General features: G+C 44.0%; 1 protein-coding gene across 2 annotated transcripts; it reads right to left on the bottom strand.

Moving 5' to 3' along the window:
- Positions 1 to 923: 923 nt before the first annotated feature.
- pask (PAS domain containing serine/threonine kinase) lies at positions 924 to 19,287 on the bottom strand. Of its 2 annotated transcripts, none has more exons than XM_021614001.2 (21): positions 19,008 to 19,287; positions 17,906 to 18,123; positions 17,191 to 17,417; positions 16,542 to 16,712; positions 16,248 to 16,385; positions 15,900 to 16,034; positions 15,593 to 15,833; positions 15,253 to 15,434; positions 14,558 to 14,690; positions 11,206 to 11,298; positions 10,756 to 10,927; positions 10,246 to 10,442; positions 9,442 to 10,131; positions 9,101 to 9,261; positions 7,501 to 7,677; positions 7,076 to 7,201; positions 6,786 to 6,920; positions 6,458 to 6,657; positions 5,621 to 5,754; positions 1,973 to 2,122; positions 924 to 1,829 (listed from the first exon to the last, which is right to left on the bottom strand). In XM_021614001.2, exons 2-21 carry the CDS (start codon positions 18,108 to 18,110, stop codon positions 1,672 to 1,674), a joined length of 3,825 nt encoding a protein of 1,274 aa, XP_021469676.2. In that variant the 5' UTR covers positions 18,111 to 18,123; positions 19,008 to 19,287; the 3' UTR covers positions 924 to 1,671. The 2 variants fall into 2 exon arrangements, with proteins under 2 accessions (XP_021469676.2, XP_021469677.2); XM_021614002.2 differs by having other exon boundaries at positions 1,407 to 1,829; positions 14,606 to 14,690.
- Positions 19,288 to 20,869: the final 1,582 nt, after the last annotated feature.

Raw genomic sequence — 20,869 nt, forward strand, 5'->3', positions numbered from 1 at the left:
AGCATTTAATTCTGCTCTATACACAGTAATTTTGGATTTGAGATCAAATGTTTTATATGTGACAGTACAGAATGTCATGAGGGTATTTTCATACGTGTTTTACTGTTTAGGAATGAAAGCATTTATGCATCTAGTCCCCCCCATTTGAAGGTAAGTATTTGGACAAATTCACTTTGTGTATTAAATTTCGTTTTTGGTCCCAGATTCCTAACACAAAAAGACATCCAGTTTTTTGGATGCATTTGCAGTTTGTCTTGGTTGCGTTTCAGATTATGTTGCACCCAATAGTAATGAAGTCATTGGAGTCACTTATTTTAAAGAGTTTCTGAATACAGTTACATTAAATGTGGATGCTACCATGACTCCAGAAAATCATGAACGAGTGAGAAAGTTACACAAATATCATACCCCCAAAAAGGATAACCTCCCCTGTAATGGTGAGAAGTTAGCATGTTTTGGGGGCAAGCTCTTCAGGCATCGAACGTCAATTAATTCATGTTCTTCCGAGTCGACATTAAATGAACAAGTGTTCAGAAACACTTATTCACAATAAAACCGGACAATATTTTTACCATTCATCTCTAATGGGCACAACATAATCCAAAACAGAACTACAAATGCATCCACCAAGTCGAGTCACAAGCGTGACAGTCATTGAGCGCTAGGACCAAATAATACCATTTTAACAAAATACTAAGTGAATTTGTCTAAATACTTGTCACCTTCAAAAATGGAGGTACCCATACATAAAGTACAAGACCCCCCCCAAATGCATTCTTTACCGTTACCTCAACATTCACACATATCAAAAATGCTGCAATAGACAAATTCGTTTTAGCTTCACGGTCCAAATAAAAATAGGGGCGGTGTAAATGACGACCCCAGCCCCCACAAAAAAAAAAAAAAAAAATAGCAAACGAGGATTCTAGCTTAAATATTTGTATATTTTATTTGCAACGTTGAAACAGGAAACAGTCAAACTGATAAAAGCATGCGAATTAAATATTGAAATACCGTGAAAGACTTACAATTTTTCACTAACGACAAGCATAAATAAGCAGTTAACACCACTACTTCTTTAACATAATTGTTTAATATAAATCAGACAACAGATAAAAGCAAAGTGAATCATCTGGCTCGTTGGCGAGTAGTGGCACCTGAATCAGTCAACCCTCTGCTCGAGGCATCAGTGCATTTTATATTTTGAAGTGAAACTGGTCTTCAGTTTATGACCCATAAGGCTTTGGCAGCTACACTACATTCATTACCCAATATACCACAGTCCCTCTAATACATACATTACAGCAAATAAAGGCACCCATAGGTGTTGTATGTTCAGCTCATTATTTTGCTGTACCTCTTTGGTTGTATTCATATACATAACTTTAAGGATACATCTCCCCCCAATTCACATTCTAAAAACTGTATTTATTTATTCTGGTAGTAAAAGCACACTTGCTATTTAGAGTCTCTTCAGTCAGTCCAGGTCCTGATATACGATGATGGGATCTGGGGTGCATCTCGAGTCTAAAATGGTTCTCCCACCCCTTGTCTCCTTCCCATAGGAAGGAGAACATGGACAGGTTTACAGATCAGTGCAGTGTATATGAAGGGAAGGAGATCCAGGAGAGAGAGGAAGTCAGAAGATTAAAATGCACCACTGAAGTTAACTCATTCATCAGAGAGGTACTTCATGAGCTCAGTTGTCATGGCGGCCATGGACCTCTCATCGTCATCATCAGAAGGAAGAGAAGAATCATCTCTAGTGTCCGGGTACAAGCCCTGGCCTAGAAAGTCTCCAGGAACAGACTCGTGGTACTGTGGGGGAGCTGTGAAGACAAGAGGAAAGTGACTATGGGTGAAAATCAGATGTCCTAATATGGACACTGTACCCTACAGACTAAAGTGGCTGTCGTTTGCTTAGCTATTGGGTGATAAATGGAGAGAAGAGGGACTCGTCGCCTCCACTGACCGTGGCTCTTGCTGTAAGGGAACACTTCCTCCCAGCTGTAGTCAGCCAGGCAGATGGGCTGGCGAATCCAGGGCTGCAGCAGGAGCTGCTCCAGGGTCATTCTCCGTTGGGGGTCAGGCTGCAGCATTCCTGACAGCATAGCATGCAGGTCTGGGGGAGCACAGGAAGAGGTCAGACACCAGTCACAGCACTGTTTAGTAGCACGGTTGTGGAGAAGAAAAAAAATAAATGGGAAAAAAATAAAATAGGCTGTTGGTCAATTTTACTAATAAAAAAAAAAAAACTCCTGGGTAACCTGGTATTTCCCACCAAAACCATTACAGCATATACAGGTCTGGATTTGAGTGGCATGAAAACAAGCTGGATGCTACATGAGGCAGATGAGCCCTACATTAAAATGTATGAGACCAAGTTTGTGCTGTTATCCAACACAGAAAAATATACAAGTCGAGAGATGTATGCTCTTGGGTAAATAAATGAAACAAGCTCCAGTAATCTTGTGTGGACTGTATTATTTGACTGGAATTACACACCTCGTTGAACCCATGAAGTTGAAAACAAACGATGCTGTTGAAGGACATGTGGCCTACAAAGTTAATACATTTTGCTAGGCTATAAATTGTAGATTGACAACTTACCTTTAAATTTTGCGCAATTTGCATATTACTTCATTCCTTCCCCAGTTAAATGAAAGTTCAGTTGTCCTCATTCTAATGACATACTTGAATAATTTGCTTACCATTGAATGGTTGTTGCTGCATTTAACATTCAGAATCCCTCAGCTCAAGAAACGCTAAAAACACAACTAAAATAAAACCTCCCAATTAAGCCATTGTAGTAGCTTTACCTGGGACTCCACAAGAGCTATATAAATAGGCCAGAGCAGAGTGTAAGACCGTTAGAAACGTATATTTAACTAATGAATGACCGTTTAATATACATGGCTGTTCTGAGGGAAAAAAAGGGCGTGCAACACAATATTAGGAAGATGTTACTGTTTTGTACATGCTGTATATCTATCTTGATCAGGGTTAGCCATTTGAGGCAACATGAATGGAATTGATGCTAGAGGATGGCAGAGTGCACACAGATTTAAAAGCAACCAACCGCAGGAGAAAAAAGCCAGATAGTGGTGTAAATTAGAAACAAATTGGATGATTGCGCATGCTGACAATACCGATTTATATGCTCAGCAAAAATAAAAATATCTTTCAAAGAATTTGTAAAAAGCCAAATAACTTCAGATCTTCATTGTAAAGGGTTTAAACACCGTTTCCCATGCTTGTTCAATGAACCATAAACAATTAATGAACATGCACCTGTGGAGCGGTTGTTAAGACACTAACAGCTTACAGACGGTAGGCAATTAAGGTCATGAAAACTTAGGACACTAAAGAGGCCTTTCTACTGACTGAAAAAAACACCAAAAGAAAGATGCCCAGGGTCCCTGCTCATCTGTGCACGCTGCAAGGAGGCATGAGGACTGCAGACGTGGCCAGGGCAATAAATTGCAATGTCTGTACTGTGAGACACCTAAGACGGCGCTATAGGGAGACAGGACGAACAGCTGATTGTCCAGACCACGTGTAACACCTGCACAGGATCGGTACATCACACCTGCCGGTCAGGTACAGGATGGCAACTGCCCGAGTAACACCAGGAACGCACAAACCCTCCATCAGTGCTCAGACTGTCCGCAATAGACAGAGGCTGGACTGAGAGCTTGTAGGCCTGTTATGTCCTCAGACATCATCGGCATACCCATTGAGCACGTCTGGGACTGTTGGATCGGAGGGTGAGGGCCATTCCCGCAGAAATGTCTGGGAACTTGCAGGTGCCTTGGAGGAAGAGTGGGGTAACATCTCACAGCAAGAACTGGCAAAATCGGGTGCAGTCCATGAGTAGATGCATTGCAGTACTTAATGCAGCTGGTGGCCACACCAAATAGACTTACTTTTGACCCCCCTTTGTTCAGGGACACATTATTCCATCTCGGTTAGTCACATGTCTATGGAACTTGTTCAGTTTGTCAGTTGTTGAATCTTATGTTCATACAAATATTTACACGTTAAATTTGCTAAAAATAACCGCAGTTGACATTTCTTTTGCCAAGATACAAGTTTACAATTTTACTAAGTTCACATAAGGAAAGTCCATTTAAATAAATTCATTAGGCCCTAATCTATGGAATTCACATGACTGGAAATACAGATCTGAATCTGTTGGTCAAAGATAACTTTAAGAAAAAGTAGATGCGTGGATCAGAAAACCAGTCAGTATCTGGGGTGACCATTTGTCTCATGCAGCGCAACAATCTCCTACAGAGTTGATCAAATATTATTTGTCACATGCACCGAATACAACAGGTGTAGCCCTTCCTGTGAAATGCTTACAATCCCTTAATGCAGTTTAAGAAATTGAGTTAAATATCTAAATTAATAAAAAGTAACAAGGCTATATACAGGGGTATCAAGTCAATGTGAGGGGGTACAGGTTAGTTGAGGTAATTTGTTCACGTGGGTAGGGGTAAAGTGACTACGCATAGATAAACAGCGAGTCAACGTAAATAGTCCAGGTGGCTATTTGCTTAATTTTTCAGCAGTCTTATGGCTTGGGGGTAGAAGCTGTTAAGGAGCCTTTGTCCTAGACTTGGCGTTCCAGTATCGCTTGTCATGCGTTAGCAGAGAGAACAGTGTATGACTGGGGTGACTGGATTCAGATTTTTTGGGGGGCCTTCCTCTGAAGTGTAGAGGTCCTGGATGGCAGGAAGTTTGGCCCCGGTGATGTACTGGGCCGTATGCACAACCCTCTGTAGTGCCTTACGGTCAGATGCAGAGCATTTGCCATACCAGGCGGTGATGCAACCGGTCAGGATGCTCTTGACGGTGCAGCCAAAGAACTGACGATCTGATTACCCATGCCAAATCTTCAGTCTCCAGAGAAGGAAAATGTGTTGTGAGCTCTTCACGACTGTCTTTGGACCATGATAGTTTGTTGGTGACGTGGACACGCTGCACTACAGCCCTGTCGATGTGAATGGGGGCGTGGTCGGCCTTCCTTCATCTCTAGTCCACGACTAGTTCCTTTGTCACGTACACGTTGGGGCCCGTGGAATGTTTTCCCTCTCCTCATTGGTTGTCGCAGTCACTGGATATTGTAGGAACTGAAACATGCTGTCGTACAGGCGAACCAGAGCATCCTAAACATGCTCAATGGGTGACATGTCTGGTGAGTATGCAGGCCAATGGAAGAACCGAGACATTTTCAGCTTCCAGGAATTGTGCAGATCCTTGCGACATAGCATGATAAAACACACGGTGATGGTAGCGGTTAAATTGCACCAAGAATGGGCCTCAGGATCTTGTCACTAAAATTGCAATCGATAAAATTGTGTTCGTTGTCCGTAACCTATGCCTGCCAATTTGTGTGAATATGGACCGTTTCTGGGATATTTCATCTCAAGAAACAAACACTTAACATGTTCCATTTATATATTGTTGTTGAGTATAATTTAACAGTTCATTACATGTCATGCTGTTCGTAGAAACAAGTTAGGTTTCTAGCAGTTATTTATCCCAGGAAACAGGAAATCTTAATCTTGGTAACCCGGTACCCACTATTACACCGGTTTCTGACTGGACGTCCTACCTGGAGAGACAGGGAAGGGGGGCTTGAGTTTGGACTGCAGGGTCTCCTCCATGTCACAGAAAGGGTTCTCACCGAACAGCAATGTGTAGAGCAGCACCCCCAGAGACCACAGCTCCAGCTCTGGACCGCCGTAGCTACGCAACACAGGGGAGGAACCCACAGTAAACAAGGAACCCACAGTAAACAACAAAGGACCACCATGTACAGGATTGCTCTCATTCGGTATTTCCTAGTTTTATAAAATCATGTTGCAAAAACTGTTTTGTCCTAACAGTTGAGTACGCTAACCCCTCAGCCCGTGTTGGACTTATGACAAGTGGCAGTGTGTGTTTATAGGGATTTTTCTGCATTTTATTTTTTGGGGGAAATGGAAAAACACCTTGTATAAAATTATAATGATTAAAACAAGATAACACATGTAGGAAAAAATATAAATCTTGGAAAAATGAACAGTCAGCAAAAGAAATGCTTATCAGCCAAGAATTGAAATGTCCCAAAACAATGAATTTAGCCATATTGATTGTGTTACGTTTACGCAAAACACAGCATTAGCCATGGCAAAATGCATAGAATTGCACAAAATTAGCTTTAAAACATCAAAATGTCAGCACCATGGCATAATGCTGCTTTTGCAACAGCAATCCTAATAAAATACCAAAATAGTGTATAATTGCAGGAAATTGGCTTAAATTCAGACATTTCTACACCGCCAAGATGAGGGCCCCTAAAAAGCTTATTTAAATTCAGCCGCGCCCCATTGCCACAACTCCCGTCATGCCCCTGCGACGCCATCACCTAAGCCCCTTCTTGATCCAGAAACAAACCCTGTGTACTTACGGGTTGCCCTTCAGCACCTCTGGGGAGCAGTACTCCAGCGTGCCACAGAAGGTGTAGAACAGCTTCCCTGGAGCCAGCGGGACAGCAGAGCCAAAGTCTATGAGTCTGATGTGGAACTCTGTGTTAATGATGATGTTCTCATCCTTGATGTCCCGGTGGAGGATGTCTCTGTTCCTCAGATACGCCACTGCTGCCACCAACTGAAGAGATGGTGAGACAGAAAATGGTGACATTTCACACAATACCCATCACATTTTTTCTGTCCATAGTTTCCCTTCTACACACAGGTGCAAAGAGACCATTCTTCCTCTGTCTTCCTGTCCCGTACCTGTCTAAAGATGTAGCTGGCCAGAGGCTCGTCCAGCTGGGGCTGTTTGTCTATGAACTCAAACAGGTCCAGACCATCCCCATGCTTTTCCATCACCATCTGGAAGTAACCCTCGTTCTCAAACACCTCCAGGACCTGCAACACAGATGAGAGAGAGAATAAACAGATATATGTTAGGAAAAGAGACTAAACTGTTGTGGAAGATTTGTTATTCTGTATGGAGGAGATGTGGTTCTCAGTGGTAGCCCACATTAAAAACATGGCACAAACAAACTAAAAAAAGTTGTTGCCTTGACGATGTTGTGGTGTGTCAGGCGGGTGAGTATGGCGACCTCCTGGCTGACGCGGCCCAGCAAGGGGTCATCCACCCAGCATTCACTGACTATCCTTCCCTTCCTGATAAACTTCACCACCACCTACAAACATAGGAGGGACAATCACACTATTTGAATACAGAAATCCATGAGTTACCTTTCCGAAAACTGAATTTGGATGCAGTGAAACCTTGTGAGCATGAAGATACCACATTGAGGTCGTACAATTACCTGGAATTCAAAGCTATTTTGAGTCACATTGTATAATTATTATATATATTTATATATTTTTTTAAATACACTCCCCTCCATAAAGACACGTTATGGTACTCATAAGGTGTGCGAGTGGTTGTTCTTCACCTTTACTAGTGAAAATGTAACAAGTCCCCAGTCAGTCTCACCTTCTCTCCGTCAGAGCGCCTGCAAGCCTGCCACACGAAGCCGAAGGCCCCTTTCCCCACGGCGTGGAGCGGCTGGTACAGCTCTGAGAACTGCCCATCGCATGCACGGGAATGGTCCAGGTCCAAAGTGGAGAGCAGCGCCTCACCGGCACCGCCACGGCTGGCCTCCAAGATCGCCTGAGTCAAAATATACAAATAAAGTGCCTTCAGAAAGTAAACATAACCCTTGACTGTCATTATTTTGTTGTGTTACAGCCCAAATTTAAAACATGACATAGGCATTGTGTATGTAGGCCAGTGACAAAGTGGAAACGTCTAAATAAAATAAAAAAATACATATAAAAAATTAAAAGGGACCCGAAATGTCAATAAGTATTCAACCCCTTTGTTATGGCAAGCCTAAATAAGTTCAGGAGTAAACATTTCCTGAACAAATCACAAGTCACATGCACTCACTGTGTGCAATAGTGTTAATGATTATTGAATGACTATGACTTGGGTCAAAATAAACTGAAAACAGACATTGAATATCCCTTTGAGCATGGTGAAGTTATAAATTACAATTTGGATGGTGTATCAATACACCCAGTCATTACAAAGATAATGTTAGGCAGGCGTCCTGCCTAACTCCGTTGCCAAATAGGAAGGAACCGCTTAGGGATTTCACCATGAGGCCAATGGGGACTAAAACAGTTTAATGGCAGTGGAACAACATCGTAGTTACTCCACAATGCTAACCTAATTGGCTGAGTGAAGAGGAAGGCTGGACAGGAAGAAAACAAAATAATATTCAAAAACATGCATCTTGTTTGCACAGGATGCATGTGGTTTGCACTTAACTAAAGTTAAATTGGGATTATCATCATGTACTAACAAAGTGGTACGTTTGGGGAGAATTCAACATCCGAGTGTACCACTTCATATTCTCAAGCATGGTGGTGGCTGCATCGTGTTATAGTATGCTTGTCACTGGCAAGGACTAGGGAATTTATGATAAAAGAAAAGAGGAAAACCTGGTTCAGTCTGCTTTCCAACAAACATTCCTTTCAGCAGGACAAAAAAAAAAAAAGCCAAATACAGTGGAGTTTACCAAGACGACATTACACGTTCCCGAGTGGCCTAATTAAAGTTGACTTGGATTCAAAATCTATGGCAAGACTTGAAAATGGCTGTCTAGCAATGATCAACAACTTGACAGAGGTTGAAGAATTTAAAAGACCGTGCAAATATTGTACAATCCAGGTGTGGGACTGACCCAGAAAGAGTGTAAACACTGTCAAAGGAGAGTCTAACTTGGTATTCAATGCGCCGAGTCAAAACTATCTAATCAAGAGGGCGTTTTATTTCACAAATATGATTTCTCATCCAGTTTGACGAGAGTATTGTGTAGATAAAATAGAAAAGTCTATCCATTTTAAGCTGACTTCGTTACAAAATGTGGAAGTAAAGCAGTGTGAAATCAATGTTGGCAGCAGAATATTCCTCTCTTTACCAGACCGGGTGAAAGCAAATCTGTCAACCTGTCAAAATCAACCAAATAATTAAATAAAAAAGGTGATTTTTCCAGATTTAAGCAGGAGTTTACAGACTGAATACTGACCTCTCCCAGACTGAGTGAGGATGAGTTTTGTAGTGAAGCTCTGTTGCTGTAGACGCCACTATGATGCAACATGGCCTCCTGCTGTCCAGGCCTGCTCAGCCACACACAGAACACACACCTAGCCCCATGAAGCTCAGCCCTACGAATCTCACACTGCACCTCTGGAGGAAAGAGAGAGAGAGAGAGATGCTATAACTCATCCTCGTAGTTCTAAAAACAACTTTGTAATCGAGTACCACAGAGCTGATAACACACACCATCTTTAGGAGATGCTCTAGACCTGGAAGCTCAGCTCTTCTCAAAGATAAAAGCTAAGTGAGAGCTTGTGAAGAGGTACCAACCGATTCTTGTTCCATCCCTGTGGTAAACACTTCCATCATAGCTCCCCTCTGTGATGTGCTGTGGGGCCATGGAGCACTCATTCTCCTGCTGCTTCTTAGGGGTGGAGGTGTTGGGAGGGGCATCCGAGATCAACTGCATCTCTCCATTCATCTGTCTAGAGTCCTGGATTTGGACATTGTGGAGAACAGAGAACACAGCCCACTGGTCACGTTCGTCCTCCCCTGCCAGTCCTTTCAATAGACTGTTCCGGACCTCCACACATCCGGGTCCCTCTTCCTGGTCGGACTCGACCACATACGGCGAAGGGGTACGCAGGAGCTCGGCGGTATCAACCGAGGTATGGGAGAAGTCATCATCACCTCCAACACTAAGCAACTCTAGAACTCCACTCAGGTTCAGGTCGGCCATGGCCCGGGTCACCAGCTCCCCATTGGTGTCCAGGTCCAGGTAGCAGCTGGCCGAGTCCACAACCTGGTCTGTGCGGGAGGTGGCCGCCGTCGGGCTGGACCCCCCATGACACCCAGCCCACTTCTCACAGAACCCTGAGGAGGACCGGCTACCCAGGGAGATCACCTCGAAGCTGGAGTCCTGCATGGCTGACAGGTCACACAGCTGCTGGGGGCCTTTGGCATGGTATGGGGTAGGGCGGCAGGGCCGTGCTCGGCTGCACTCATCCATGGTTGGAGTGCCTTAAGTAATACAAATTAAAGTCCATTCGCAGAGGAAAATTAGAAGTGAATTTGGACGTCAAACTGTCAAATTCTTCTTATTTTTTAAATCACAATTTGTTAGCTAATTCACACCTGGTCCCACTCCACTAAGGGGCTGCCCTCCTGGGCTACAGGTTAGAGGGTGAGTGAGTGACAGGCAGAGTACCTCGCCTCTCTCAACCTGGGCAAAGGACTGTAGCAGGTCGTGGGTGTCGTCTCCACTGTCACACTGGCTGGGACACGGGGCCACCTGTGCAGCTTCTTTCATCAGTTCTGCAGTGTCATCAACCCTGTGGAGAGAAACCTAGTTAGGCACCTAGAGCCTACAGAAACACTGACAGTGGTTGATATGGGACGGGGCCGAACTATCATTAAACACTTCATATACACCCACAACATTTTTATTAGGTTAGCAACTGGCCTACCTCAGGGCCTCTCATCTGCTGACTTTGATCATTGCCTTTAAGTTTGTGTCTGATTCATTCAAGTGGGAAGTCAGGTGTCAGAAGGTGGAAATTAAAACCAATATGAAAACCAAAGGGGATAGGACACCCCCACACTACATGTTCATTTCAGGACTGAACTTGTCCATAGGTGACGTACCTGATCATGGGTGTGGAGGTAACCTCCGGAGGGTCCAGGGTGGAGGGAGTGCTGCCCTGCTGCTCCAGTCTGATACTGGAGCCAGTGAAGATCCTGCCCTTCCCAGTGGAGAGGTTTCTCCCCTGTTCTGCCTTTTGCACCACGGCCATGTCACCAGCCAGAGAACTGGGGTCTAGACAGCCAGAAACCCCAAATCTAATTACTCAGGATTGTTATTCCCTTTTGACTGCATTACTTGGATTCTAGAAAAAAAACTATAAGATTTGAGATGACAAACCCAGTGAACATGAAAAATCAACAAAGCAATGAAAACCAGGAAGATCACATTTAAATGATGCATGGAGGCAGAACACACTGACAATGTAGAAAGGAAATGGATTTCATGAGTAACACGAGCACTAGTAACACTTCGGAAATGCACGTTAGTGATGAGTGAGAGCCAAACTTTACCCTGTTGAAGTTGGCCTCCCATTGGGAATGTGGGAATGGGATGGGCGACTGTGCTAGCAGCAGGGACAGGATGACCAGAGTATACACAGGGGTCTGGAAGGGGAACAGAGTTAAATGCTTCGTTTACTGGAGATGAAGGAAAAACAAGGAATCTGACTAACACCCATAGCAGGCGGCCATCCAATAGAGTCGTTTCATGGAGTGGAACGCACCAGTTGGATTAGAGGATTTTTCCTGCCCTGGTGCTAAACCAATAGAGCAGCGTTTTTCAACTCTTCCCCAGCAACAGTGGCTCCCAAACGTTATAGTCCCATACCCCTTCAACCATTCAACCTCCAGCTGCATACTCCCTCCAGCACCAGCGCTCTCAAATGTTGTTTTTGCCATCATTGTAAGCCTGCCACAGTATATGATACATTTATTAAACCTAAGAATGAGTGCGACTTTGTCACAACCCAGCTCGTGGGAAGTGACAGAACTCTTAAAGGACTAGGGCACTAATAAATAATTTTGCCATCTCAAACACAATTGTTGAAATTTGTGAATAACTCACAGGTTAATTAGAACCGTGTGCTTGAAATGATGCACACAACTCTGCAATGTTGGGTTGTTTTGGAGAGTCTTATCTTAAAATCACTTTCCACACCGTCTGTGCCTGTATTTAGTTGTCATGCTAGTGAGGGCTGAGAATCCACTCTCACATTAGGTATGTGATTACAAAGGGCATCAGTGTCTTAACAGCGTGATTTACCAAGGCAAGATACTGAGCGCAATCCAAGCCAGAAATCTGGTAGTGGCTGCTGATGACATTTTCACAGAACCGCTTGTTGCAATTTTGATGAGGCTCTTGTTCAGATATCGGTAAGTGGACTGGAGGCAGGGCACGAAACAGATAAGGAATCCAGTTGTTTGCGTCATCCATTTTGGGAAAGTACCTGCGTAATTGCACACCCAACTCACTCACATTGTCATATAGCAAAGCACTTAAGGTTGCGTTCATTTGCACACAATTTTTTTAAATCATAAATGGAAAGACCTGTGTGTTGTCCTTGTTAACTTCTTAATCATAGCCTCAATTTAATCCCACAAATTGAATATAGTTGCCGAGAGTCACTGTAATCCTAGATCAAGATCATTCAGGCGAGAAAAAACGTTACCCAGATAGGCCAGTCGTGTGACAAACTCATCATGCAAGCAGTCAGACAAGTGAAAATTATGGTCAGTAAAGAAAACTAAGCTCGTCTCTCAATTTAAAAAAAAAGTCTACTTTGCCACTTGATAACCAGCGCACTTGTATGTTGTAAAAGCGTTACATGGTCGCTGCCCATATCGTTGCATAGTGCAGAAAATACACGAGTTCAGGGGCCTTGCTTTAACAAAGTTAACCATTTCACTGTAGTGTCCAAAATGTATTTCAAGCCGTCAGGCATTCCCTTGGCAGCAAGAGCCTCTCGGTGGATGCTGCAGTGTACCCAAGTGGAGTCGGGAGCAACTGCTTGCACACGCGTTACCACGCCACTATGTCTCCCGGTCACAACTTTTGCGTCATCAGTACAGATACCAACACATCTTGACCACCAAAGTCCATTTGATGTCATAAAGCTGTCCTGTACTTAAATACCCTCTCCTGTTGTCCTGGTTTCCAGAAGAGGATGTCTTCCTGAACTGATCCCCCATAAACCTAACAGACATACCAGGAGCTGTGCCAAGCCCGCCACTTCTGTTGACTCATCCAGCTGTAACACATAATTCACTGGCTTGCATGCAAAGCAGTAATTGTTTCAAAACATCTCCTGCCATGTCACTGATGCATCGTGAACCAGTTTGATGAAGGTATTGTCAGAATAGTTTTCGGCCTTTCCCTTTCTTAAATGATATGTGGCTTTTATACGTCTTAGTCAAGTTGTCTTAGTTCTCACAAAAAAAAAAAAAAAAAAAACGTATTTTTCAAATTTACATATTTTGTTTCTAAATCTATGCGCAACATTGATGGTTTCAGCGAGTTGTGAGATTGTGTTTATGTGCAGAAGTACAAAAGTACTCTGTGGCTGAGGAAAGGCACTACTCCCAATATAAGTGAATGCCAAGTCAATGTAGTTATCATTATATTTGCTCCTCGTCGATGGTCCAACGTCCCTTTGTTGTTCGGTGCTTTGCCGGGTAAGGGGCCAGTAGCTCTTCAGCTGCATCAGATTCACAACTGTCAGTGTCCATGCTAGCTGGGCTAACAACAAATGTAGAATTACTGATGCTAACATTGGATGTGCTCGTAGGTGCAGTGCTCCCAGTAGAGCTGGTAGGCGCAGTGCTCCCAGTAGAGCTGGTAGGTGCAGTGCTCCCAGTAGAGCTGGTAGGTGCAGTACTACCAGTAGAGCTGGTAGGTGCAGTGCTCCCAGTAGAGCTGGTAGGTGTCTATAGACCTGTCCTTACTTTAACCATTTATCTATTTGAGCAAACAGAATGAGCAGCAGCAACCATCACCAACATTAGTAGAATTCTCGCGAGAGGGTAACGGTTAATGCGATTGGACGTTAATTACTTGGCTACTTGTATTTGACATTGTTATTATTTTGCTGAATAGATGGTCGAATTTTATTTTTGGCAGTGAAGTGAGGCTACTCAGGTGAGAACCTCACCCAAATACATAGCCCCGTTGGAAACTATAAAATGTGATAGAATTTTTAAATGCGAATCACATTTTTATTTGGCGTACCCCCCGACAGCATTGTGCGTACCCCAGTTTGGGAATACCTGGTCTACAAGGGCCAGAGCCTGCTGGCTTTCTGTTCTACCTGATAACTGGACACGCCTGGTGTCCCAGGGCTAAAATCAGTCCGATTATGCAGTGAAAATATTGGAACTGGCTTTGAGGTCCAGAGGCCTCGTGTCTCCGTCACTACAGTGTTCAGCTCGACAACAGGGAGTTCCTCACACCTGGTTCTGGGGACATTTGTGCTAGACCAGCACTTAGACATACTATCCTAATTTGAGCACTATAACTGCACAGCAGGAAATGCAAATAGTTTATTGAATGTTTAAAAAGCTTCTAAAGTAAAAAAATTGTCAGACTTAATGTATCAACCCCTACAAAAGTGTATATTAATTATAAGTGGATATAATTCACATTTCCTGTTGCTGCAGGATCATTTCCCTGTGAGAAACTGGTCAAATTAAGATAGCACATCTGTACAAAATTTGGGATAATCAAAGTCTTTGATTAATAGTTGACTTGCTGAATCAGTTGTTAGTGCTCGGATGAACAAAAGCCTGCATACACTACAACAGCCATCAAGAACTGGGGGAGAAGAACACTGCCCTATGATGGAGAGAAACTGAACTACAGATGAGTCACCTGTGTAGGAGGGGTGTGATGAGTTAGTGTGAGTGTGTAGAAGCCCACCCTCTGGTTGTTGGTGTGGGGTAATGGCACTGTTCTCCAAGCCACAAAACCAATCATAGAAAGCAGGAATCAGGAACGTGACATCCTGTAGGACACATGACAAAGACAGTTACAATTCACGTCAATGAGGAAAACCTGGAATTGGAACGGTTTACTTTCTGAATTGACCCACCAACCCTGGAGTAGAAACTAGAGCTACATTACAGAACCCTCTACAGCTGGGTGAATCTAGGACCATAAAAGGAGTCTAGTTTGCATCAGCCAATAACAACGAAGGCCACAGAGCTCATAATTATGATACTGATGAATATTGGGTATATTAGAAAAGCATTGGCTGATTGATATACCATTGGCTTTTAGCCAAACTGTATACCACAGGTTTGGCAAAATATTCTTACTGTTTCAATTACATTTGTAACCAATTTATAATAGCAATAAGGTATCTCTGAGGTTGCATTATGCATAAGAACAGCCCTTAGCCATGGTATATTCACAGACCCTCAGGACTTATTCCTTAAGGGGGGGGGGGGGGTAGGAGGGGTTTCTGTATAGCACTGACATTTGCTGATGTAAAGTAAAAATAAAAAATAAAAAGCTTTCTAAATACATTGCATTAAACCAGTGTATGAGAAGAATTAGTTTAATACCTTCCCCTGTAGCTCCGCATTCCCAAAGCCCAGGAGACTGAGGGACAGGTGGTTGTGGATGCTGTTGATAGAGCCATCAGGGTGGAGGGTGAGGAGACCACTGAGAGGGGCGAACACCCACACCGTCCCAGAATAGACCAGCCCCGAACCAGGGGAGAGGAGGCTGCTGTTCTCTTTAACTCCTGACAGATGGCATGGCGTACAGACAAGATATTTAGATATCAATTACTGATTTTTTGTGTGCAAGAAATCGCTTGCGCACAAACTACCTAACTTATATACAAACAATTCTATAGTAACATTTCTCAGAGAATCGGGAATGAGAAGAGCACTGTTCTACCAGAGGACAGTTCCTTTCCATTTTCACAATGTTCTGGCTGTGGTGCTCTGCAGATTGGGGAGGAGACGGGGGAACCCTGCTGGTCCTCAGGTCCACCAGGGGTGTTTTGGGGTTCTGGGCAGCCCAACCCATCCTTCAGCTGCTGGGGTTTACCACACACCACTGCCCCCTGGAGTTTAATACAGAGGAGGAGGGAGGTGCCCCCCCTGCATCGACTGGACACCCTCTGGACCCTCAGCATCTGAGGGAAGGGAGATGTTACCTCAGGGTTAAACCAGTGCTCTCTATGGTGTGTGTGTATACTGACCTTGGGCAGAGCGCGGCTGTGGAGGGGGATCTGTAGAGAGGGGATCATCTCTCTGATAGGCATCCCTGTCAGCTCCTCAGTCTGCCTGTAACCATGCAGATGGGCAAAGACCAGGTCACAGCTCAGGATGCTCCCCTGGAAGAAAACGCAATCGCTCATCGAGTCAGGCTACAGAGGCCTTGTGGTTGTATTTATAGGCACCATACTGAACCACAGACAGGGACTACCTGGACTTATGTTGCAGAACATGTGCTGTGTGCCCTTACAGAATATGACCTAGAAATGACTTGAGTTTTGCAGGATGTCAGCTGCCACTCTAAACCACATCTTGGAATCTGTGTAACTTACATCTTGTGAGAAGGAGACATGGGCTGAGATTCTCTCCACACGCTCCATCATGACCAGGCAATGCTGTCCTTGCTGTGACTGTCTCTGGGTCCATACAGACACTGGGACCTCAGTACCACACTGGCTCACTGCATCCAACTTCACAGAGAAGAAAACAGGAGTCATCTCAATGCCGTGATCTAAGGATGTGATATTGTCTGTACTCTTAAGCAAGACAGAATAATAATTTGACAAGCAACCGAGGGCTGTGCAGAAGGAAAACAATTGAGCCTTTATTTGCAAAATCATTCTTACCACTTTCCCAGACACCACTGCTACATTTCCATCTGTCTGAAGACACCCCTCACTTAAAGCTTCTTCCAGGACCTGATTGGTCTTCTTCAGGAAGCAGGACAGCTTTTGTCCAATCAGATCATCGCTGGTGCACTCAAACAGTGCGCATGCCTTCACATTTGCAGCCAATATCTAAAATTGTAAAAAATTATAATAATTGCCTCGTGTGCAAATGATATATCTTTAGCCATAAAACAAAGACTCCTACATAACTTGTATATATAAAAAAAAAAGAAGCTTCTTAGCAAAGAGAAATTTCTCAAGCAAGGCTAGGCTAGGACAGTCAGACTGGTCTGAGTGGGGAGGGGAAAACTGAAGACTGGCTGTGATTGGCAGAGGGGTTTAGAGCTCTTGTTTGAACTAAATTTACCACCTGGTGATGTCACCAGGAAGGCCAAAACGCCATCCCACCAAAACCAGCTGAAATGTCAGGCAGTCTATTCAAACAGTTCTTACACTACAATGGCATTATCATTTTCACAGTATGAAGGAACACATTTGACTGCCCTAAGCCTTTAAGTTTCAAGTTCATATACATTTAAACTGATTGGCATTGTAAGAGAGCATTTGATATATATATAGCCCAATTGCAGTCATATCGTGACCCTACCTTTGTGCTCTTGCAGTCTACAGTGAGGACTGCCTTGTTGGGGTTGTGGACCGCTGGAGGTCCTGAGAGCGCAAAGCCTCCTGCACAGGTCAGCAGGCTGAGCAGGGTTCTGTCTGACTCAGACGCAGTGGACAGCGAGTCTGACTGGCTGTGTGATCCTGAGCCATGCCGGCTGGGGATCTGAATGTCTCTCATAGCCACAGAGCTACAGGAGTTCTGACAATCACCTAGAGAAATGAAAGGGTTACGATGTACAGTATAGGGTCTAGTGATGACAAGCTAAAACAAACGGGTTGACATTAACTAGTAGTGATAGTGTATTAGCCTGTTCCCACTGCGTTGTGATGCCACAGCCTCTCAATTGTGTTCTGGCTAGAGATTACCATCTCAGCTGTAGGTAAACCTAAGCACTGCCAGACACATCACAGCCATTGCGTTTGACAGTCCCATGTTAACTCCTATTCCACAAGTACGAGCTAGAGGGTAACACCTGAGGGTGTATTCATTAGACAGATTCCGTTGCAAAAAGTTCAAAACAGAAAACGTTTAGCAATGAAATCAAGCTTATTTGGCAAATTCAGGTAGGCTTCTTCCCAGTTTAGTTCCTAGAGTAAACGGTTTCTGTTGCAAAACGTTTTTCAACAGCCCAACGGAATCTGACTAATGAATCCACCCATGTAGAGGAGGCAGTTGCAGGAAGCAGCCAGACACACACCTGCTATGGATCCAGGAAACCGCCAGCGTTCTAGAGCCTGGCCCTTGTACAGTGGCCTCCCGACACATGGATAGGACTTGTTTAGGTCAAATGAGTCATCCTCCAGGAGGTCCGAGGAGTCATCCTTGACAACATAAACAGTGTCCCCTTTAGCACGAGGGTTGCCTTGATTCTCTGTCCAACGGGACTCAGTCCTCAGCGACATTGTGGGCTTTGGTCTATGGAAAGGATGTACGTTATTCAGCTGTAACAGATGGGGTTTCTGGTACAGTAAACCTTTGTTGTCCCCACCCTAGCTCTGGTCCAGGGCGTCGTAAGCGCTCACTACTCCGCTGTTCTAGTGACTGGCTTCACTAGCTCTGATTTATTCATTTTTAACCAGGCAAGTCATTTAAGAACACATTCTTATTTACAATGACGGCCTACCGGGGAACAGTGTGTTAACTGTCTTGTTCAGGGGCAGAAATACAGATTTTTACCTTGTCAGCTCGGAGATTAAATCTCGCAACCTTTCGGTTACTGACCCAACACTAACCACCAGGCTACCTTAACATGCATCGCGTAGTGAACATTTCGTATTACTCGATTTCGTATATTGGAGGAACGTCGAATGACACCCGGCGCATTCTGAGAAATGTCTGTCAGCACTCGAGCAACAACTTTATTCTGGTAAGTAACCAAAGTATAGTGACTCCAGTCACGCCCTGGACCGGAGGTCGCTATTCCCCTTCTACACAGGTAGCTAGCAAGCTAACGTTAACTACTACCACCTAGTTAGGGTAGCTAGCGTTTTTTTTTCCCCCCCTTTCACCTTTATTTAACCAGGTAGGCCAGTTGAGAACAAGTTCTCATTTACAACTGCGACCTGGCCAAGATAAAGCATAGCAGTGCGACACAGAGTTACACATGGAATAAACAAACGTACAGTCAATTACACAATAGAAACGTATATATACAGCGTGTGCAAATTAGGTAATATAAAGGGAGGCAAGGCAATATAGGCGAAATAATTACAATTTAGAAATTAATGATAGATGTTGCAAGCGTATGAATTAGCTTCACACCAAATTAGACAATTCACTTTTACCTGGCCAAAACTCACCTTTTTATCTGTAAACCTGAAATGGGCTTATTAGCAAACTAGCTCGCTAACAGCTGTGTTGACTTTTCCTTGCTGTATTGAAGTTGGTTGCTAAGGAAGAGTTGAAACAAAAACCCGCCGACTCCTAAAGTTACACGCAATGCACTCGCCACTGTATCGAGTTTAGTGACGACTTCGTGAGTAGTTGAATGCTAAATATTATCTTGGAAAGATACACAATTTGTGTTGTTATTTTTTTAGATAGTCTAGAAAAGTTCGTAAAGCGCGGGTTTTCAATCACTCGAGGTATGAACAGCCAATCAGATAACTATTATTCAAAGTAGTTCAGGGCAATTATCCAATAAATGATGCTTATGGGAGGAGTCGATGGGAAGGCTGTTTTTTTCTTCTTCTCCGTGTGAATTGCCGGCAGACTAGACGCTGTGTTGCATATTGCTGCCTTTCTCAGGTCGGAGTGCGAATTGCACATTTTGGTCAACAAAAATCATCTAAGCCTGCACTTATACACTATCCTCAAAAACCCACCCCTCCATACTACTACTTTGGCCCTAAACGATCCTACACCAAGCCAGCGGCCTGGGAGGATGGAACCCCTATTTTCAAAACTTCCTGTAGCCATTCTGCACTGAAAATCTCTCATACTTAAATATTTATCTGCTATCACATCTATCTTCTGTGATTTCCACTCCATCAGTGCAGTGCAATTGATCACCATCGCTATAAACGCAAGAAATCCAACCTTACTAAAACTCATCTGCTTTGCACCTCTCTCTTCAGGCCTACTCACTGGGGGGCTCCCAGTCGAATCACTCACCCTTGGGTCAAGGTCAGGTCATTTGACCTCACTCATCCAACCACTCGGGTCATGTGACAGTGTTGATGCCCATTCTGTGTTCTTTTTTTTCTTTTCTTCACTGCCTCAGCATATGACACTTTTTGCCCCATTCCATCTCTGGTAATCTCAACATGTCTTTCTCTCACAGGGCACTTCGGATCCCCAACTGCATGGGCGCCCCCACAGTTGACATATGCCCTCCTGCACAATTCTCACATCGTGGGATCTCTCTTCTACACACTGCTGCAACATGTCTGAATCCTTGGCACCTAAAGCACCGTAATGGGTTTGGAACATAGGCCCTCGCAGAATAGCAAATATAACCTAACCTGGCCATATCAGGTAGAAACTCTGTGTAAAAGCTCAACAAGACAGACAGGTTATTCTCAGTCTTGGCATTGGCACAGGGTGTACATCTCACCAAATGTCCGGCATCACAAACACTAGGAATATTATTTTTCATTTGATCCACCTCTACATTCAACACTACCCCACTGATCACCCCTTTGAGCGGTGCCCTGCTCCAGAAAGCAAAGCACGATACAGGTTGAGGCCCGAGACGCGTGACGCAACGCGTTCGCTTCCTCTGGGTGGAGGATGCACAAAAATCAAAATAATTCCACTTCTCAAAACTTTCATAGATTTAACCATTCCAAGTGTGTCCTTTACCCAGCTTGACACAACGTATGGGTCGGCCAAAAATCAGGAATCTACTCTTTCCAAACATGTCACTCCTACCATCCAAATGAATCTCCGTAGGATTCTCAGGGAAAACGTTGGAAGTCTCCACTACACCTCTCGCCACAAGTAGACCCACTTCCTCCTTGTCTGGCTCAACTTCAGAGAGCTCACCACTGCCAACGACTCCATTTCAAGATCCTCAAGGTTCTCAAGAGAGCAAGTAGACCTATAGGTAAGTTTACTTGGTTTATACTCAGGAGAAGGTTTGTACTCAGGAGACGAAGGTATGTACTCAGTAGATGAAGGTATGTACTCAGGAGAAGAAGGTATGTACTCAGGAGACGAA

Source organism: Oncorhynchus mykiss, chromosome 8 (genome assembly GCF_013265735.2).
Source record: "Oncorhynchus mykiss isolate Arlee chromosome 8, USDA_OmykA_1.1, whole genome shotgun sequence".
Classification (NCBI taxonomy): Eukaryota; Metazoa; Chordata; class Actinopteri; order Salmoniformes; family Salmonidae; genus Oncorhynchus; species Oncorhynchus mykiss.

Coding starts and splice junctions, on each gene's coding strand:
- pask (XM_021614001.2), bottom strand. CDS start 18,110: ATGTCGCTGAGGACTGAGTCCCGTTGGACAGAGAATCAAGGCAACCCT. Junction 9,262..9,441: donor CAGGGATGGAACAAGAATCG/GTTGGTACCTCT, acceptor TCTTTCCTCCAG/AGGTGCAGTGTGAGATTCGT. Junction 5,755..6,457: donor GAGGTGCTGAAGGGCAACCC/GTAAGTACACAG, acceptor TGTGTTGCGTAG/CTACGGCGGTCCAGAGCTGG.